Genomic DNA, 20638 nt, shown 5'->3' with positions numbered 1-20638 from the left:
TTATTCGTGTCAACACTTCTCCGTCACCTAATTGACACTATCAAGCGCATCTTTATCCAAACATAATAGGCTAATCTAAATTATAACCTAATTTAAATTCAGTTTTGTGTTACAAACTCGACTCTTTTTTGTCTGCACTGAGAGAACGAAAAAATAATAAAAATTGATTTGTCGCTCCAAACGTGTACAAAACAAATCCTTAGTTATGAATTTCCTCCTAAATTAATTTCCTACCTTGATTTATTTTAGTAAACAATACATATCTTGATTATATTAAATAAAAAAAAAACATTTTTTTTTTAATTGAAAGCAAGAAGTGACATTAAACTTAAAACGAACAGAAATTATTCCTTATATGAAAGGGGAAGACCTCTCCTCAACACCCCAATCTTTACGCTAAATTTCTTTATTGTTTTAAAAATTAGAACTGTGACAAAGAGTCAAAGTTTAGCATAAAAGGTGGGGCGCTGAGGAGGGGACGGCCCCTTTCATATACGGAATAATTTCTGTTCATTTTGAGTTTTAATGTCATTCCTTACTTTCAGTAAAAAAAAACGGTTTTTTATTTAATTTCTCAACGTTTCTGGATTAATGAAGGTTTTGAATTTGGCTCACTGTACATGATTAATTAAAACGAAATCTGATTTCACCTAAATTTTATAATAACCTAAGTTTGATTTTTGTTTCAGTTGTTTAAGAATGACTCCTAAATCACAAACGCCATTTAATTAGACTAATAGCCTCTTAAAAGTTAAAAAAGAAACTTTAGCGTAAGAGTGAGATACTGAGGAGAGGCAACCCATCTCTTATACGTAATATTTTCTGTTCGTTTTAAGTTTCAATATTGCTTCTTACTTTCAAAAACTTGTTTTTTATTTAATTGCTGATCGTTTTTTTTAAATAATGTCAGAAAATCCAGTTCCCCTTCCATGGAAAATCCCTTCCTCCACGGGAAATTTCTCCATGGAAAGATTTTCCCACGCAACTTAAATTAGTGATATTTGCGGAACTAATTCTGTAAGGCATTGTAACAAAACGGCCAAAGAGGTTGAAACCACTTTTATGAAAATGAGAGTCACTAGTTGAGCAATTCTCAAATGACTGAAATGAATTAAACAAAAGATCTTTAAAGATATACGTAATAATTTATGTTCGTTTTCAGTTTTGATGTTATTCCTTACTTTTGGTTTGAAAAAACTTGTTTTTCATGTTTAATAACAACCGCAAGCCGAAACATCTACAATATCTTTGGTTCATTATGACATAAAAATTATTCTTATGAAGCAGCTTAAGGTAAAACTAAATGCTAAGATTGGCCGGAAAATAGCACAAACAAATTATTGCTTACATCGGCCATTATTTTACAAAACCCGCACTTTAACCTAAAGAGCAAGGTACTGACTAGTGGGCGATTTTCCTCATATAGGTAAAATGAGGGGTTCGCCCACTCGTCAATACCTCACTCTTTAGGCTAAAGTTTAAATGTTGTTCCAATTCATTAAATAGGACCTCTGAATCACAAGGGCCGTGTGATTAGAATAAATAACTCTTTTGAAATTACTAAACATAATTTAGCGTAAACAGTGAGGTATTGACGAGGGGACGAGCTTCTTCATATACATAATAACTTCTGTTCGTTTTAATTTTGATATAACTTCTTACTTTCAGTTGAAAAAAACTTATTCTTTTTTAAATTTGATTTCTGATGCTTTTTTATATCATGCTGGGATATCCAGTTCCCCCTAAGCAGAAATTATCTTTCCCCATGGAAAATTCCTCTATGGAAAGAGCCTCCCCGTAACCCTATCCCTCCAACCCCCCAGCCCCCCTCCCTGAAAAAGTCTGTATACTTACCTATAACCAATGCTATATTTAAACAATGGACACAGTTAATAATTTTCAGCCCTTCCCCCTGAGACTGTGGGGGATTAAGTCGTCCTCAAAGACTTAGTTATTAGATATTTTGACTATGCTGAACCTAATGGCTACCTCAAAATTTTATCCGGTGGCTTTGAGAAAAATAAGCGTAGATGGGGGCCTAGTTGCCCTCCAATTTTGGTTACTTAACAAGGGCAATAAAACTTTTAATTTACGTTCTAATGAGCCTTCTCACGAAATTCTAGGACTGCTGTGTCGATACGATCACCCCTGGGAAAAAAAATAAACACGCATCCGTGATCTTTCTTCTGGCAAAAAATACAAAATTCCACATTTGTGCAGATAGGAGCTTGAAACCTCTACAATATGGTTCACTGATACGCTGTGATGGTGTGATTTTCACTAAAACTCTATGACTTTTAAGGGGGTGCTTCCCCTTTTTTTGAAAAAGGCAAATTTTTTCATGCTTATAATTTTTGATGGGTGGGACTAAACTTGATGAGCCCAATATATTTAAAATCAACATAAAAATCCAATTCTTTTGATTTATCTATTGACATCAGATCCATTTTAAAGAGATTCGTTTTACTATTGAGTCGGTTCGCTCCTTACTTACAGTTCGTTATGACAAACTGTTTGATTATGGCTTGAACATTATCTTCACAGCAATTTTTATTAATTAATTAGAAGTTCCATAAATATCGAAGTATTCACAGAAAAGGGAGTGTAGTAGAAAAATGTACTGGAATACTCAGCACAAAGTTTAATTTATATTTATATATGTGTACATTAGTAAGCATTTTAAAAAGATACTATAGCATTGATTTTAGTTTTTGGCCCTTCTTGTTGATCTAGTATTACACCATATTCTTTATTTTAAATTCTCATGTAATTCTTAGCTAGTTCTTAAAAATATAACCAAAAGTAGGAAATAAGACTCATAAAGTCTTTAAGTTTCTTATCATGAATTGTTTGTAAAAACACGTTGGAAAAATTAATATTCACCGCATTTACAAATTCAACGGTTTTAGAATTAGATCACTTGCGTCAGAAAAAAATACTTCATTCTTTATGTAAACCATATTTGCTGAGTTTTTGGATGTTTCTCAATGTGTAGATACAAATATGTATATATAATTCCGTTTTAATGTGCAAAATCAGTGAAAAAGATAATTAAATTTGAACGCAGTATTTACCTAATATTGAATTGGATTATAACATCCATATTAAAGAAACAATCTCAGTATTTTTCTGTCATTTTTAAGATGTTCGGTGTGTGAAGCCACTAGAAATGTAATAACAGTCCATAGTCAGTCAGCAGAAGTACCAGATTGCCCACTCAACTGGATGGAACTTTGGAGTGGTTATAGTTTCTTAATGGTAAATATTTTTTATCAATGTTAATTAGTTTTGCTTAGCAATCATTTGTTTAGTATGCTTTATTATTTTCAGATCATGGAATTGAACTGTTTAACTGTCTTTCTTTTAACTAATAAAATTTCCTTTTAACTAATTAAAAAAGTCTTTAAGCGATTCAAACCTTTAAAGTGTGAGGAAAATATAAACGTTACGATTATGAAAAAAAAATATCTCAGTTAAATAAGCGTAGAAAAACGAAGAATACTTCGAAAATGTCTGGTTTTGTACCGATTTTTATCTTTTAAAGAACTAATTTATTAGTAAAAAACTAAAGATAAAATGCATAAAAGAAACCTAGCAATTAAGCTCTAACATTCCTGTGTGGCAAAATGTGCAACAACTTCCTTAGTAAAACAGCCAAAAGACTAAAAAGTTAGAAAAAACTGTTAGAATGTTCAACTATGTAGTAATAAACTTATATATTTAAAATCAGCATTAAAATGCGATTCTTTTGATGTAGCTATTGATATCAAAATTCCATTTTTTAGAGTTTTGGTTACTATTGAGCTGGGTTGATCCTTACTACAGTTCGTTACCACGAACTGTTTGATTGTAAATCTTTTTAGTCTAAGAGATAAATAAACTATGTTCTCAAGAAGATTTGAAAAAAAACTTAAGACAATTAAATTTACCTGAATCCATTCAAAAGGGGGAAAAGCTCTGATCTGGAAAATAAATAATGACAAAATATGACATAATATTTTTTAATATTATTTTTAAAAGCGTGAGGGTAAGCAACCCTTAAGCACTGTTCAGAAGTATCGACTGACTTTGAGACCCTGGGCGTAAAAGGCCAATTCTGAGCGTGCTGAAGATGATATTGGCACCTTAATATCATCAATCTATCTCGTATTGTAACCACAGACACATTAGCAAAATATATTTCGTCGTATGCATCAACTTAACAGCATTAAAAAAAAAAATAAACCACACAGTGGTATATAATTTTAATGTACTCACAATTTTTTATAACTTATGTACTTTGTACTTATGTACTTATGTACGTTGATTTGCCAAAATCCTAATTTTATTAATTTTAAAACTCGAAGAAACCAGAGAAGACTTATAACTTATATACTTCCACGTTAATTTGTATAAATCCTTATTTTATTAATATTAAAAATCGTAGAAACTGGAGAAGAATATTAAACGTAGTACACGAAATTGAACAACAATAGAAAAATACGGGTAAGTGAAAAATACATTTTACAAAGAATTGGAAGAGGAAAGATATTTTTTCTTTGTCGATAATAACAACATTACATGTGATTTTGGCTGTTTTTATCCTTTGATGCTTTTTAAAGCTTGAAACTTTATCTACACATACTCTCAGATACTTAATAGCTTCAACTCTGGAAATTTCAAATTATCACTGTTTATCACTAGACCTGAGACTTTTTGAAGATATTTCTTTAAAATCTTTACCAGCCACCCAATCGTGTAGTGAAGAGGACGCAAAATCCGCGGCAATCTGAGCAATATATTTTTTTACCCAGGGGTATTACAGAGCAAAACAGCTTAGCAAACCAATTGCCAAGACTATTGCCCGACATTTACAAATGACTTTTGCAATAGTCCATTCCGTGACACAATTGTTGTGACCTGAGAGTAGTAGCAAAGAAATCAATATCAGGACAAGAAAAATTTATTTTTTCTATTAGCCATCTCATTGCTGTTGAATTGGTTGAAAATGACACGTAATCACAGACAAACCTTTTTTTATTGCTTAAAGATCACCTGATTCACTTCTTAATGTTAACTGAAAGAGTTGCAAATACGAAGTGTTTACAGGAACATACTGAAGATGCTTTATATTATCGTGATGAATATGATCATGGGTGGTTTTTTGTTCAAGAATAGGAGGAGGATATTGTTATTGCCAAATCTCGATGTTTCGACAAAGGACTTATAAAGAAATATGCAACTGCCCAAGGAGAAAACGGGTGGATAGTCTACAAAAATAACACAATCCATCCTACTTACAGATCCAGCATTTTCACGATTGATTATATTCTGCTTAAAGCTAAGATCATATCTGCGATTATCGCTAAGATGAATTACTTCATATTCAATGGGTAGGCTAATGTAAATGTTGCCGTGTTCCATTGAATAATTAAATTGGAATGCACCATTCTTACGAGCAGTGATTTTTCTTTTCATTGTGCGACACAAATCAGTCATACAACCAAATTCTTTTTACTTCAGTGTGACATAGGGATATTCAGTAGATTTAAGTGCTTCTATTCATTCATGGTCGACACGGAGTGACCAAACGAATGGTCTAACTTTTATCTCATATATCCGATATTTTCTCAGGATATCATGTGTATTTTTGAGAATAAAATCGACAAGAGAAGCTTCGTACTTTCCCTCGTTGAATTTGATGATCGGGGAGAGTTTTGTTCAAAAATCACTCGTTTCACTCAAATAAATTGTAAATGGAATCCAAAACGTTGGACATAGACGTGAAATAGAGATCATTGGCCATTGTGTACGTTTTCAGCAGATATCAACGAATCAAAACCAGATTTGGTTCCTTGCCAAAGAACAAGCAACTGTCTCTTGCCCCTGTGAGTCTGAATGAATCTTTTCATTCTGAATTTTTCCAGTGTTTTTGACTTTTTGTAATTCATAGTCATAAAAACCGCGAAGAATCCCATCATCTTTCATGCCACGTAGACGATACGCAATGGGTGTAGCGTCTAATATTCTGGAGACTTCAAAAGGCTTAGTGGACCAAAAGTAGTTATACTTTCAAAAATATTAGTAGTTTGATTGATTTGATTCAAAAAGTATCATCAACATTGAATATCTTCTTTTTCAATTCCCTCCCCCCTTTATTGGAATATCGTTTAAGAAAAGTTTCAAGTGTATTGCCATATCCTCTATGAATTTCCATATGGGTAGAGTTGGATTTTGATCGATGATGACGTTGATTATAAATCAACATGATTTTATCCAAATCCTGAATAAAAGCAACTGTATTTTTCAGTGTACAATATCTTGAAATTAAATGTTATAAGAAGGTTCTTATTAATCGTTCAGCCAATGTTGCCTGTATTGGACTATGACTGTGATAGAGGATTGTATTTTATTTAAATAGAACCTTCTTTACGTGTGGATTAACAAATTCACCACCCGATCCCTTTGAATCTTCTTATAACAATCCCGTTCAAGAATGGTTTCAATAACTTTAGCAACTTCTTCACCTCGCTTTGATTGCACTGGAATGACATATTCATAGCAACATAAAACACTGATTGGAACTAGACTCTACTTGTATGGCTCATTGTGACGCCGTTGAATCTCATCTATCGTAAGAAGGTCTGCTTGAAATATTTGTAATGGGAAAGAAGTCTTAGCTTTTCTATAGTGACTACCACGAACTCTATGATTATGATGTATGGTGTAACTTGATTCATTCTGTAAGTGCTCTGCCGCTAGCTTCTTGTCAACTCCAGTGACTTGGGCAAGTGTTGTGGGTGAACTCAAATTTCCCACTTCATCGATATTCTCATTAAAATGTTTCAAAACTTCAACCATTTTGAATGTAAACATGAAGTGTCCAATGCCTTTTTGCGTAGTAACGAGTGGGTGTGATGCAGTGATATTAAGAAGCATTCGCTTGAGTCCACTCTCGTCAAATTATCGTTGCCACATGGCGTGCTATCATTTTCCGAAAATGATTTAAAATCTTCTTTTGTAATGATTTTTGTAATCATTTTCAAACATGGTTATTTCCAATAAGACTTTTGGGGAAGCTTGAAAATTTGCGCAAATGACTATCAAATAATACAAATCTTTTATGATTTGTTGTCAAACCTGATAACAAATCAAATAGAATGTAGGTCTTGCCATGGATTATAATTTCCCACAAGCATCAATTTGAACATATTCACTTTCAGTGAGATAAGTCAAGAGTCATTTGCATTACTCACCATAGAATTGAGGCATTAAGTCTGCAACACTTGTCAAAGTTTTGACAAGTTTTCTTTTTCTAGCGATGGTGGCGGCGGTGGTGATGATTGTGGCGATGAATTTTGAATCATTTTCTTTTTTTGATTAATGTCATTCACATTGAGTGGTCTCTCACGGCAGGGTTTAAGGTTTAGTGATTCGTCAAATTGTATTTTGAAGCAAAATCAATTTTTCATCATTGGCAATTTGTTGATTATTAATGAATTTATTTAGATTGTAATCGAAATGCTCCTTTGGTGAAAGGGCGAGTTCTATTCAAGTTAATCTGCAGGTTTGGCCATCTAGAGAAAACTGTTTACAAGTCGTCCAATCATCGGCATTAAAAGTGTAAAGAAGATACCACCTACTTGAAGAAGCCGCTTTCTTATAAAATTCTTTTCTTTGTATTTGGCTGTTACTGCTGTTGCTAGGGTTTAAATTGGTACATACTACTCCCAATGTCAAAATACAACAAACTGTATAATACAACTGTCCATTGAATAACTCATAATAACAATTCCCTGTGTTCAAGAACGATAAATTTAAAGAGCAATACATCTTTTATATTTAAAATAAAATGCAAAACAAAAATAAGTTTAAAGGATAATAATTTTTTTTACAATAAAATGCACCAGAATTTTTTTTTAAACCACTTATCACATTTAAATAGTACTTAAAATGGGAAATTTCCCCCTCGAAGGGCAGGGCTGCCGCTGGATGTGGCCGTCTGAAGGCTGGATCTCCCACCCCCGGCCGCTGGCACGGGGCCATTTAAAAACAATTTATAAACAATTTGTTTTACAAAAACCACTGACATAAAACAACAAAAACTATACCTTGCTAAAAAAAAAAAATATAAAACACTGCTGAGATGGGGAGAAGAAGAACCCCCCACCTATAAGAAGTGGATCCCTCCTTCCATCTATTGAATTGTTTCCAGACCAAAATAATGTCTATTATCTAGACATACATCGTGGTCCGAAGTTGGGTAATGGCCGTGGTGTAGCACCTTCACACCATCCGCACACACAAAGATTTTGTCCGATACGGGTCGCATACCATTTTTTCCACTTTAACTGCGTAGTTTTGAGACTTTAAAGAGTGAATTACGATGACTTTCGCTCTCGGTATGAAATTAAATAGAAAAAATAGTTTTTTTACCGAAAGTAAGGAGCGACAATAAAACTTAAAACGAACAGAAATTACTCCGTATATGAAAGGGGCTTTTCCTCCTCAACGCCCCGCTCTTTACGCTAAAGTTTGACTCTCTCTCTTAACTCTACTTTTTAAAACAGTAAAAAAAAATTAAATGTAAAGAGCGGGGCGTTGAGGAGGAAAAGTCCCTTTCATATACGGAGTAATTTTTGTTCGCATTAAGTTTTAATGTCGCTCCTTACTTTCAGTTAGAAAAAACTTGTTTTTTTAATTTAATTTCTGGATGATTTTGAACTAATGCAAGTATTGATTTTGGCTGGCCGCATATAAATAATTAAAACTAAATTTGCATATTAATTTTTTGTTACTAAATGGCTTTCTCATACTTTTAATCAAAAGATTTTGAGAAAAGGAGCGGGGAAGGAGGCCTTTTACCCCTCCAATTTTTTTATTACTTAAAAAGGCAACTAGAATTTTTAATTTTTTACGAAAGTTTTAAATAGTGTAAAATATACTTAACTTATGAATTAACTTACGTAACAAACTTCTATATTCGTATGTTTTTATTACGTATATGAGCGGGTTCACCCCCTCGTCAATACGTCGCTCTTTACACTAAAACTTGAATTTTGTCCCAATTCCTTAAGAATGACCCCTGAATCACAAACGCCGTAGAATAAATAGTTAAAATTACTAGAAATACATTCGCGTAAAGAGCCAGGTATTAACGATGAGATGAATCCCTCATATGCGTAATAATTTCTGTTTGTTTTAAGTTTTAATGCTGCTCCTTACTTTCAGTTGAAAAAACTTTTCATATTAATGTTTTCATTGTTTTTTTAAATAATGTTAGAAAGTCCTACTTTTTGGTCACTTAAAAAGTGCACTAGAACTTTTCATTTCCGTTAGAATGAGCCATCTTGCGACATTCTAGGACCACTGAGTCGATACGATCACCCCTGGGAAAAAAAAACGAAAAACACGCATCCGTGATCTGTCTTCTGGCAAAAAATGTGAAATTCCACATCTTTGTAGATTGGAGATTGAAACTTCTACAAGAGGTTTCTCTTATACGCTGCATCTGATGGTGTGATTTTCGTTAAGATTGTATTACTTTTAGGGGGTGTTTCCTCCTATTTTCTAAAATAAGGTATATTTTGTCAGGCTTTGTAACTTTTGATAGGTAAACTAAACTTGATGAAACGTATATATTTAAAATCAGCATTAAAATGCGATTCTTTTGATATAGCTATTGGTATGAAAATTCTGTTTTTTAGAGTTTCGGTTACTATTGATCCCGGTCTTTCCTTACTACAGTTCGTTACCACGAACTGTTTGATTACTTTCCATAGAGTTTGTATAAACACTCATGTAAAAATTTTCGTTCACTTTGTGTCTAGGCACCCCCTCGCAGACTTTTTTGATTACCTCATTGTTTATTTGTACACAGTACACCTACGGACTTGCAAGCACACTATTGGAAATCAAGACGCTCCCCGTTTCGGATTTTAGTAATAAGAATTTATTTGGAGCCTAGCACTTCACTAGCTCTGGGTAAATGGACTCGTCTGAATTGGTTAAGTCTATTCAAGAGCTGATGTGCATAACTTTTTCCAAATCTTCTAATAAATTTTCCATTTTAACTTTTATCAAAAGTGAATCGGTATCCCCGTAATATATTGAACTTGTTCCTCCCTTGATTACACACATTGTAAAAGAATGAAAATGTGAGTTTTTTTAAGATTCCTGTAATTGCGCTACCGGTAGCAATATTACTATTTAAAATAATGTGTCTTCTTTTCCTATATGCGAGGACCGTATTGCAGTCTATGATGGTGCATGATGTAATTTTGGGTCGATAACGATTCAAGCAAATTCTTTTGGGTTTATCACAACGACTTTTATTGCCCAAACTCTCGCAAAAATGCCGACGGCTGAATTTATATTGAGTTCAAAGATTTACTTTTCAACCTCCGTTTTCGTTACCGAACGTTTACTGACAAAAGTGTCAACAAACGTTATTAAATATGGTTTTGGTCGATTTGGAGGACTCTATGTGTCTTTGTGAGCTTGAAACCATTGGCTAGCATCCATATCAAAAAAAGTGATTTACAAAGATATTTTTTTTCGGATGAAGGTCGGCAATAAGTTTTTGTTTTGAAGGTGTCCAGTGCACATTCTCATCGTCTATCAAAGAAATATAAAATGGACTAACGTAGTCCTTAGTCACCGGTCTGTTTATACATGGAAAAGCAAGATTCGTTACTGAGTCATAAGTTCCACCGGTATTTCACCATCAATTTCAAAAAACTATCCTTGCATACAATTCTCCTCAACAGTGGTAATGTCGGGAAATTAGGAGCACAAAGATTGTTAATCATTTGTACTTACCAAACGCCACAGAGTCGTGACACATTCCCGACCGATAAAGACAGTTCATAGTCAAGAAAAACTGCATCCGACTTTACACCAGTGTCTTGCCCAGTCTGATCAGTTTCAAGGACAAGATTTCTGTTGAAAACATACCATTTCCTCAGTGACCTCTCAACAAATAGATGCTGATCCATGTTGGTAATCAAGCCTTTTTTCTCTTTACTGGTTTTAATAATTAAATCCATCACCGGACGAAGAGCGGAAAATAATAACCCAAATTCAACCCAGATATATCATAGATTTTGTCCGTGCTCTTACACATAATATCCAGCAACGTCAATAAATTTCTAGCCAGGAACATTTTACAATAATCCTCCCCATTTTTATACCCTCCCTTTACCCGAACCGTCTTAGCAAATTCATAGTTGACAGAGGTGCATTGACGAAGGCGAAGTGAATCATAAAACGCTTCGATGGAAGGTAATTTATCTTCACGAAGCCTCGAGATGGAGATATACTGCTCATACGGGTACATGCCCTCACACGTTAATAAATAATAAGTTTAATCGTCTGGAAATTCCTGTTTAAGGAGGGAAAAACTATGGAAATCGTCGTTTTTGTACTTGAATTAATTGACTTAGGGATTTCGGGAAGAAACTGTCGGAGTCTAAAGAACGGATTTTAGTCAAGCATATATTAACATTATCTATCGTTTACCATTTGAATTCTAAAAGCAGCTGCTTCTCAGATGATTTGAATATGTAATTATATGAAAAAGTACCATCTACCCATGTATAATCTACAACTTCAGCTTGTTGCAACCATGCCAATGCCGGTAATACGACTTTTAAATGATAGCTGGGATTGTGCATATAAACAGGTAGAAAATATTGTTGACTAATGTTTAAATTATATCATGGATGGGCTACTCCACAAAAGTTACTCCCCCCGATAAAATTGAGTTGCTCAAATGGTCATGGCTGCTGACTGATATCCCTCCTCCTCCACCATTAACCCTTAACGAATTTCTCCTTAAAAACCCAATATATTTTTTTCTTTTTAACGGATAACTCATCACCTGGTGATAGATTAATCGTATAAGATGCATTGTGCAGCCATGAAATTGGCTTATTTGCTGTTTTAATAAGTGCTTTCTTTGCTTCACCCATACAATCCTCCCCACCCAATCTTTCAGCAACCTCTAACAATTGAATGGTGTTTCAGGAGTCCTTTGTGTGCGGGCATCAGAGACTGCAGTGCCTTCAAGTTTTTAACATGATTTAAATTTGATGGATTGCATACATCTATGAGTTTGGCATCACTGTCTAAGGCTAACATGTCACTCTGTAGGAGTGAATTCTCTGAAATTGCAAAATTGCCTTTTCACCGCTAACCATTTTAATAGACTGGTGTCCATTACGCTTGTAGTGCATCATATTGTGTTTTAGTACTCCCCCCCCCCCAACACAAACACACACACGAACACACACACACACATACACACACACACACACAGACACACAAACGCGCGCACGGGCACAAACATAAACATAAATGCTAAGAGACAGAAAGCTCAATTTTTACTTAGATTTCATTGAGAGAGTTGGCCAATTCCTGGGGTTTCTGTAGAACTTCGACCATTGCCAATACATCCTCAAATATTTAATCCTCTACATGGTCGGGTGATTTTAAGTCTTCCTCCACCAAAAAAATCTTTGAATACAAATTTGTCATTTTGCCCTCTTTTTGTTGAACCAATGACCTGGAATTACAAAAAAATGTTTTAATATTCATTTATATTCCAATTTCTCAAATTTAAGAGAAAAAAAGTTCCGAGAAAAAACTGTTTAAAAATAAATCCCCAGAATAATTCCAAAGTTCCAAAAATTATAAGTCCCAGAAAATTATAAGGCCCAAAATATTTCTGTCCCCTTTCTCCCCCCCCCCCAAAAAAATTAAATAAATAAAAAATATTACTACAAATACTATTTTTCTAATAGAAAAATCACGATTGACGTATTTATGGCATCTTTATTTTGTACTTTTCAAATATCACAGGTGATTTGTTTGCTGTAAGTATATTTAATGTGATTTTAAGACATAAAAAAAAAGTTGAAAAAATTTTAGTTTCAAGGTTCAATAAAAAAAACTGTTAAAAATACGTCACTTCAAACATTATTTTTCTAATAGAAAAAATTACGACCAATATGTATATCATTCCCATTTGGTATTTTATAAGAAATCACAAGTGATTTTTTTGTTATAATTATACTTAATATTATTTTAAGACATGGGAAAAAAGTTGAAAAACTATCAGTGAAAAAAGTCAAAAAAACTTACTGCCCCCAAAAAATTTGACCCCCCTCCCTCGCTACCTTCAATGGGTATGGAGTCTTGTCATCTTCATTGCGATACTGATTTATCTTGTCCAATACCATTGCTCGTTCAATACCAGAAAAAATATTTTTAGGAATGATGGACCCTCTTGTGCTCATAACACATATTCTACTAATATTCCTGTTAAGGCTTTTGTTCGATACTAATCGCTGGACCAAATAAAAAAGTTTGAGAATAACTAGTAGGGAGGGGTTTTTTTTTAAACCAATGATTTTATATAATGTACAAATACATAAGATTCAGTAAATGCTCTTTTTTAAGATTTGCTGTTGCTCTTTATCGTCCTCGGAAGGTCTAGGCTCAAGATATTCCACATACTGAAATCAGTGGCTCACGAATAGCTAGTAGGGAGGGGAATTTTCAAACTATAAATTACAGAGGGCTGTAAATGTCATTTGATAAACCTAAATTGAATAAGAAAGAGTCCCCATCCGCTAAGCATACAAAAATAATATATAAGTCGCAAACCTCGTATATGTTAGAATCCTTGTGAAGATTCCGCTTGGACATCCCGTTAGATTAAGCTCACTTCATCTGATGAAAATAACTCGGACGGTCATTCTTTTATATAAGAAAATGTGTGTAAGATATTTTACACAATGTGGGGTACTCTGCACTTGTATCAATGGCAATGTCTCAGAAAAAATATCCGACATGCATTTCCAATAACTTTCTTATCGCCCTGGAAACTGCGATAACGCCATATGTGTGCTCAGAATGATAGGATATGTGTGTTGGGAGTTAAGGCTATGTGTTTTTTGGGAGTTAAGGCACTGTGTGCATTGTGAGTGCATTCTTTGATACTGCTCATGCATCTGACCCCACAGAAGCCTGTATTGTTGGATAGCTTTGTAGTTGTTCATTTTTTTAGAGTGCGGACGGTAAGAAAGGTGCTGGTCAGCAGCTGTCATCCCCCGGTTCATGCTTAGAGACTTTCCAACATATTCCTTTTATTGAGTGTCACGGAAGAGGAACTTGTAACTATTTCACTTCATCCCTATCGTTCTGGTTAAGCTCCATTGACGAAAGTCATATGTTTAAAAAGCCCAAAAACGAGACATTTAAAGGAGAAGCTTACCTAAGGAAAGTTAGTCGCTGTTCAGTTTGTCTCAGAATACAGTCATCAATTCAAGTAAGTTTTTTGTAATCTTCTTGATTCTACAAAAAGTTAATAAAAATGAATCCAGCTATTATACAGCTGTTTAACACATTATGAATTTGAAACTTCACCAACTTAGAGAAATTGTAAACGCTTAGTTTTTCCTCCCCTTGTTGTTCTCTTATTTACGAAACCATTTGAAGGCACTGCATTACCTTTGAAGCGTTTTCTGTTCAAAAACTCGTTATAGGTTGAGGACTTTTTTGTCGAAAATGTCGAGTTTAAACGCAATATCCCGGCAGTTTTTATGGCTTTAAATGATGCGTGTAATCACATAACTCACCACTTAGTTTAAATTATGACTAACCAAAAAAAAAATGGGAAGCCAAAAATGCTGGCTTAAGTCGTCCAGATCTTTATTTCATTATAAATACAAAAGTCAAATTAGTGTGCTTGTACATTCACTTGTTTTATGTAAGAATTTTGACGTTATAAGGACCAATTACAGTTTCTTTTTTTTATGAAACTTCGAATTATTTCGTTCTATTTTTTTTCTTTCAGTATTAAAAAACCATACAAATTACAAAACTGGGTAAACAAACAAATTTATAGGAATTTATAGCAACCAATTGAATGAAAAATATGGAAAATCGTAGTGACTCTGTCGTAGTTTTATACATAATTATGATGCTATACAATGTGTTACATAATATACAATTTATACGAAACGTAAAACGTAGTTTTGTGAAAATGATGCTGACAGTCAGGAGGTTGTCCAGGGTTTTTTCGGGGAGAAGAGTCTTAGAAATAAGATTTCAGAGGGGCATTAAAGAAAGACTAGTGATCATGACTGTATCTGTGAACAAATTCTTTTTTCATATATTTTGTTGCTTTGAGTCCGGCCATTTTTTTTTTTTTGGAGGGCAGAATCTAGTGGGTAGCCTCGTCTCCCTGGATACCGCCATGCTTACAAGCCCAGACAATTTGTTGATATATTCACTTGCATTCTAATATTTATTAGATGTTTTTGAAGGCCGATTATATTTCGTGAGGATATTTTTTATGTACTACATGATTATTGGCACGTTTGGGGATATAATTTATATTCAAGACTTTTAAATTAATATCTGTTCAACTTTGCTATCTAACGCCAGAAATTGATTTAATATTGCTTGAATATGATTAAAATCTACTTAGTCTCTATTTAGCGAAAGAGTATGTTGGACAACAGGTATGAAAAATGCAAAAGAAAAATCCTAGATGTGGATTCCCCTGTCGTAAGACAAATAAATCCATGAAGTCGCTGTAATGACATGTAGTCTCGTATCTTTGGATACAAAAAAGAACAATAAACACGTGCTCTTTAATAAAAATCAATAACTCAACTGACTGATCTCATCAACACTCTCAGAGATATTTTCTACTTTTTTTGCATTTCATCATGGCTTCTAGATTTCACCTGCACTCTAGACTATTATCTAGAATAACCAAACTGATTGAATCCTGTACAAACTCATGAATGTGTATCACAGCATATACTTCGCACCAAATACTTTATTATATCTCAAGCTCAACTCAACTCAACTTTATTAATATCAAATAATCAATACATGCATCTCTTGTAACTCCCCAACAAAAGGCTCTATGGCCTGTAAACATAGGGAAAAGCACTGCCATCATATCTATTACGACTCATAATACAAAATAAAAGATATAAACACTGAGGGGATAAAACTAACAAAAAGGAAAAGAGAAAAATGCCAAAACTTTATCAAACCTTTTTTTTATTATTTACGCTCAATTGAAATGAATCTCTCTTTGAGAATTGAAATCAATCTCTGATATTTTTCGGCAGGGAGTGCCAAACTCTACAACATGCTTATATAGGGCTAATGTTTGTCCTCACCTTTAGAGTTCTAACAACCAAGAAAACTTCAGAGTTAGAAGTTCTATAAGGATTTACACTAACTAGAGGCTTTAACAGTTTCGAAAAACAAGAGGGAAGTTGACCATGAAAATATTTATGAAGAAAAATAGCGCCAAATAGGAAATACTGTGGACGGAACCCAAGGAGAGAATTTGTTGACGTACTATTCGTATCTGAAACTAACTGACGGGGCTTTTTTATGAAGACGAGAAAGTGGTTTTAATAGGGATGGGAAAAGACCCATCCAAGCAATAGAACAGTAATCTGTGTACGTCTGTATGAGAGAATCATAAAGAAGCTTCAAAATACATCCAGGAAAAATATACCTTAGCTTACGTATCATACCTAAGTTTCTTGACAATTTTAATCAAAAAAGATTAATATGGTTCTTAAATGGAAGATTCTCATCGACAAGGACTAATAGAAACATATCGAACCTATTTTGTAATCTAGAATAGAACTGGGAATAATGCCCAGGAAATTGCAAGCCTATTCTGGAAAAAAACAGAAATTGAGACTAGGAAACATTTAGAGCGAGACAATTTGCTTCAAACCATTCGTAAGCTCTGTCCATCAGTCCATCAGTATTTGAAGCTTTATTACCAAATTATTTTGATCCTGCTCGGCACAAACAAGCGTACTATCACTAGCAAATGTAAATAATTCAACATTTTGTTCAATATATATTTATTAGGATACTGCAACTCATCTGGTTGACACATATTGCAACAAATGAACCTTAGAGCACCTCTTATAGTCCATTTTAAGTCATTGGTATGTACAATATAAAGCAAAGGACCAAGGATAGACCCTTGTGGAATTCCACAGTCTACTTCGCCTTTAATGTCAGACCCTGGATCAAAACAAATAAACCGACCATGAAGATAAGATTTCAACCATTCTAATACTTCTCTCCGAACACCAAAATGTGAAATTTTGCGAGAAGGATATCATAAGACATACTGTCAAAAGCTTTTCTCACATTCAAAACAATTGCCGCTGGAGTTTTCTTCACGTCTAAAGCATCATTCACAAATTTGAGAAGACCAATACAAGCATGTTCAGTAGAATGATTTGGACGAAACCCAAACTGGTACTCATGGAAAAATTTCTTAGCTGCAAAGAAATCTTCCAAATGAGAATGGAACGGTTTTTCAATAGTCTTTGAAAATATGGAAAGAAAGGAAATAGACTAGTAATTTGAAGGATCGCTCTTGCTACAACCCTTGTGGATGACGATTATACGCGTGGACTTCACTGTCTAAGGGAAAACTCCACGTTCAAACGACCTGTTAAATAATTTTGTTAGCTGAGTCACTATCGCTGGGAGAATAGACTTGACTGTTCGAGTGGGTACTAAATCAGGTCCTGAAGGAGATGATCCCTTTAAATTAGAAACTATCCTAAAAACCTCTGTTTTAGTTACTTGTTCAAAAACAAAAGATCTGTCTTAAGACGGACCTGAATATCGAGTAAAATCACTGTTATATCTTGATTTAGGTACAGAATTAGCTGTCAAACGACCAATTGAAGCAGAATATGATGTAAATTCCTGCTTTGTTTTATCTTCTTTATCAATATCCTTTCCATCTATCTTGAGCTTCGTTGGTAATGATGGAGGCGAATAACTAGGTTTAACGACGGATTTTATAGTCATCCATGTTTTTTATATCTTTCCTGCACTCTTAAAATTTTCTACAATAATAATCTGTTTTGACCCTACGTGTTGCTGACTTAAATATATTTCGATGTTCTTTGAAACGATGAACATACGTTTTTCACGTCAAATTTGTCCCTTGCTTGATTTACGATGTCACGACGACGTTTTGTAAGAGTTTCTGAAACGTAGATACCAGTTTTTACCAGTTTGGACTTTGTCTTGTATATATTGTAAGCCGAATCTTGACTTGTAATTTTAACAAAAACCGGAGGAACTTTCTCCAAACTCTTCTGTGATTGCGATGCATGGTTCATTCTGAACTGGTAAGTAAGTGCTATGTCATTCAACGATACATTGACACCCATATTTTGGTTTAACAGATCAAGCAGGGTAGTTTTCAGGCTCACTCCTGGTTTCTGTTTTATTCCTTTGAACACAAGACCGTCAAGAAGAGCATTCTGGTCGTATCCTTCCAGATTTAGCTCAAGTCTTTCGATTCGCTCTTCCAGGTTTTCAATTTCAGTCCTAAGACTTTTAAGTGACTATTGGACATTCTGAAACTTCGGATTAAATTCTAGCATTAAACCATCATAAATTTCACTTGCTATTGTTTGACTAGCCTGTCTAAGAACGCTTCTGTTGTCTTTTAATTTCTCAGCTATCTTATGGTTTATATCGCCCTCAAGCCTTTGCTTAGTTTCTGCAAGGCCTTGGTTTGTAGCAGCTAAATTCTCGAATAGTGCAGATGCTGGTGATTGCTCTTAGGTTCGAGTCGCATTAAAAGCAGCGAAACTTTTTGAATTTTCTTAGAAATTTCTGGTGACCTTTGGACTTCCTCAAGTGCTTCTTTGACCCCCTTTGTAATTTTCTTAGCGGCTTCATCAAATGATCCTAGAAGGATGCTATGCTAGCTTCAATGACTCGGTGTTCAGAATGCGATCCATTGCAAAACAACAATTAGCTAGTGCCTCCTTTAGCATCAGTACTAACTTTTAGGATCCTAGCTGGCTATAGTGGGTATCCCTGGAAATTTGCTAAAATCAATTCAAACTGCTTAAATTTGGCCATAATACATATAAATTAAACCAAGAATCGATCAAATCTACTTAATTTAAGTGGGAAAGGCCCAAGGCAATACTCAAGATCACCTCTTCTCCTGCCATCTCTATCGTAGCGTGATTGCCTAAAAATGCAGAATTTCCTAGTCATATTCATACTGCTTGATGGCTAAGTGAAATGTCTAATATCTTGCTAAAAACTAGTCAGACAGGTTTCAAACAATATCACCATAGGCGACCGTCATTTGTCGAGTGATTGTAAAATAATATCAGTTCATAAAAACTTGCCAAAAAGCTTTTGTTTAAAATCCATAAAAAGGTTATTCTTTGGTTTAGAAAGTAGAGCTGTTCACGGAAAGATTGCTATTTCAAGACTGTATATTAAGATATACTTAATCACAAATTATCTATTTAAAAATATTAATATTACTATCAGTTACAGCAGAGTTTTCAAAAACAAAATAAGGGTTTTGAGAAAAACAAATTAAAAATAGCCTAGTAAATCAAGGCGTATTCTCCGAAGCTTGTTGATTTTCATAAATTTCTTAATTTCCTAATTATTTTCCAGACATTAGTCGCTATTATAACATAAGCATATTATCTACCGTTTGATCTATAAAAATGAAAAGGCTAGAGGGGTATTACAAATGGGATAGCCAAGGGCCTATCTTCATGTAAATTTGGTTTTGTTGAATGACATTTTTGAAATTTTACTTCAATTAGTAAAATAATTTCCTAGAATTTCTTGAAATAAAATAACTTGTCTCTGATCTTTAGATAACAACTTCGAGACCTGTAGCAACTACAGCAACACCAACCGTACCGACACTGGACATCTCTGCAAGTGGCGATGGCCTTACCACAGATGACGAAGATTTAGTTACAGGAAGTGGGGATGGCCAATTAACCTCAAGCGGTGACTACGAAGACTCAGAAGAAGAAACAACAGTTGAAATTGTAACTTATGACTGGGGTACTGACTCGCCCGTCGTTCCTCCAAGTAGAAGGCGAAGACACAAGGAGAAGGTGTATTCCACTTGGACTTTAGACGACTCAGATTATTTAGACTTTTAATATCACTAAAGTAATTTAGAATCCCCCTTTTTAGTAATATCATTTTTACTCTTATTCATCTTATTTTATTTTAGTTTTTTATTCTAGTTAGGCTGTATCAGTGCTTCTGTCATTTATTAAAACTGTCAAATAATTTAATACTTTTTATTTTGAAAACACTCTCCTTCTTCTACTACTTTCATCAAATAAAGGATAAAATCTTCCCTCAGTCTGTTTGTTTTAACATGTATTAGGTTAAACAGCAACAAATTAAAGGTTCTTAACATTAAAAAGCTGAGAACTTTCAATTTTGCGAAAACAGAATATAGATTCCTGAAAGGGATTAAGGTTAATCAAAAAGTTCGTGGTGACGAGCTGTGGTAAAGAGCAACCCGGCTCAATGGTAGCCAAAATTCTAAAAAACGGAATTTTGGTACCAATAGTTACATCAAAAGAATCGTATTCTTATGCCAATTTTAAGTATACAAATTTCGTCAAGTTTAGTCTTACCCATTAAAAGTTTCGAGCCTGAGAAAATTTGCCTCATTTTAGAAAATAGGGGAAAACAGCCCCTAAAAGTTAAAAGCGTATTAGAGAATTCAGCGTATTAGAGAACACTACTGTAGAAATTTCAAGCTCCTATTTACAAAAATGTGGAATTT

General features: G+C 34.0%; 1 protein-coding gene across 2 annotated transcripts in view; it reads left to right on the top strand.

Moving 5' to 3' along the window:
- The window catches only part of LOC136027013 (collagen alpha-1(IV) chain-like), a 202717-nt gene extending 182518 nt beyond the window's left edge, over positions 1-20199 (top strand). For both annotated transcript variants that reach the window (XM_065703915.1, XM_065703914.1), the window contains exons 31-33: positions 3144-3258; positions 14051-14311; positions 19701-20199. In XM_065703915.1, coding sequence (XP_065559987.1) covers positions 3144-3258; positions 14051-14311; positions 19701-19997 — 673 coding nt within the window. In that variant the 3' untranslated portion in view covers positions 19998-20199. The remainder of the gene's footprint in view (positions 1-3143; positions 3259-14050; positions 14312-19700) is intronic.
- The last annotated feature ends 439 nt before the right edge of the window (positions 20200-20638 follow it).

Source organism: Artemia franciscana, chromosome 5, assembly GCF_032884065.1.
Source record: "Artemia franciscana chromosome 5, ASM3288406v1, whole genome shotgun sequence".
Lineage (NCBI taxonomy): Eukaryota > Metazoa > Arthropoda > Branchiopoda > Anostraca > Artemiidae > Artemia > Artemia franciscana.
Note: the sequence above shows the minus strand (reverse complement) of the source record. Positions and strands in the feature narration are given on the sequence as shown.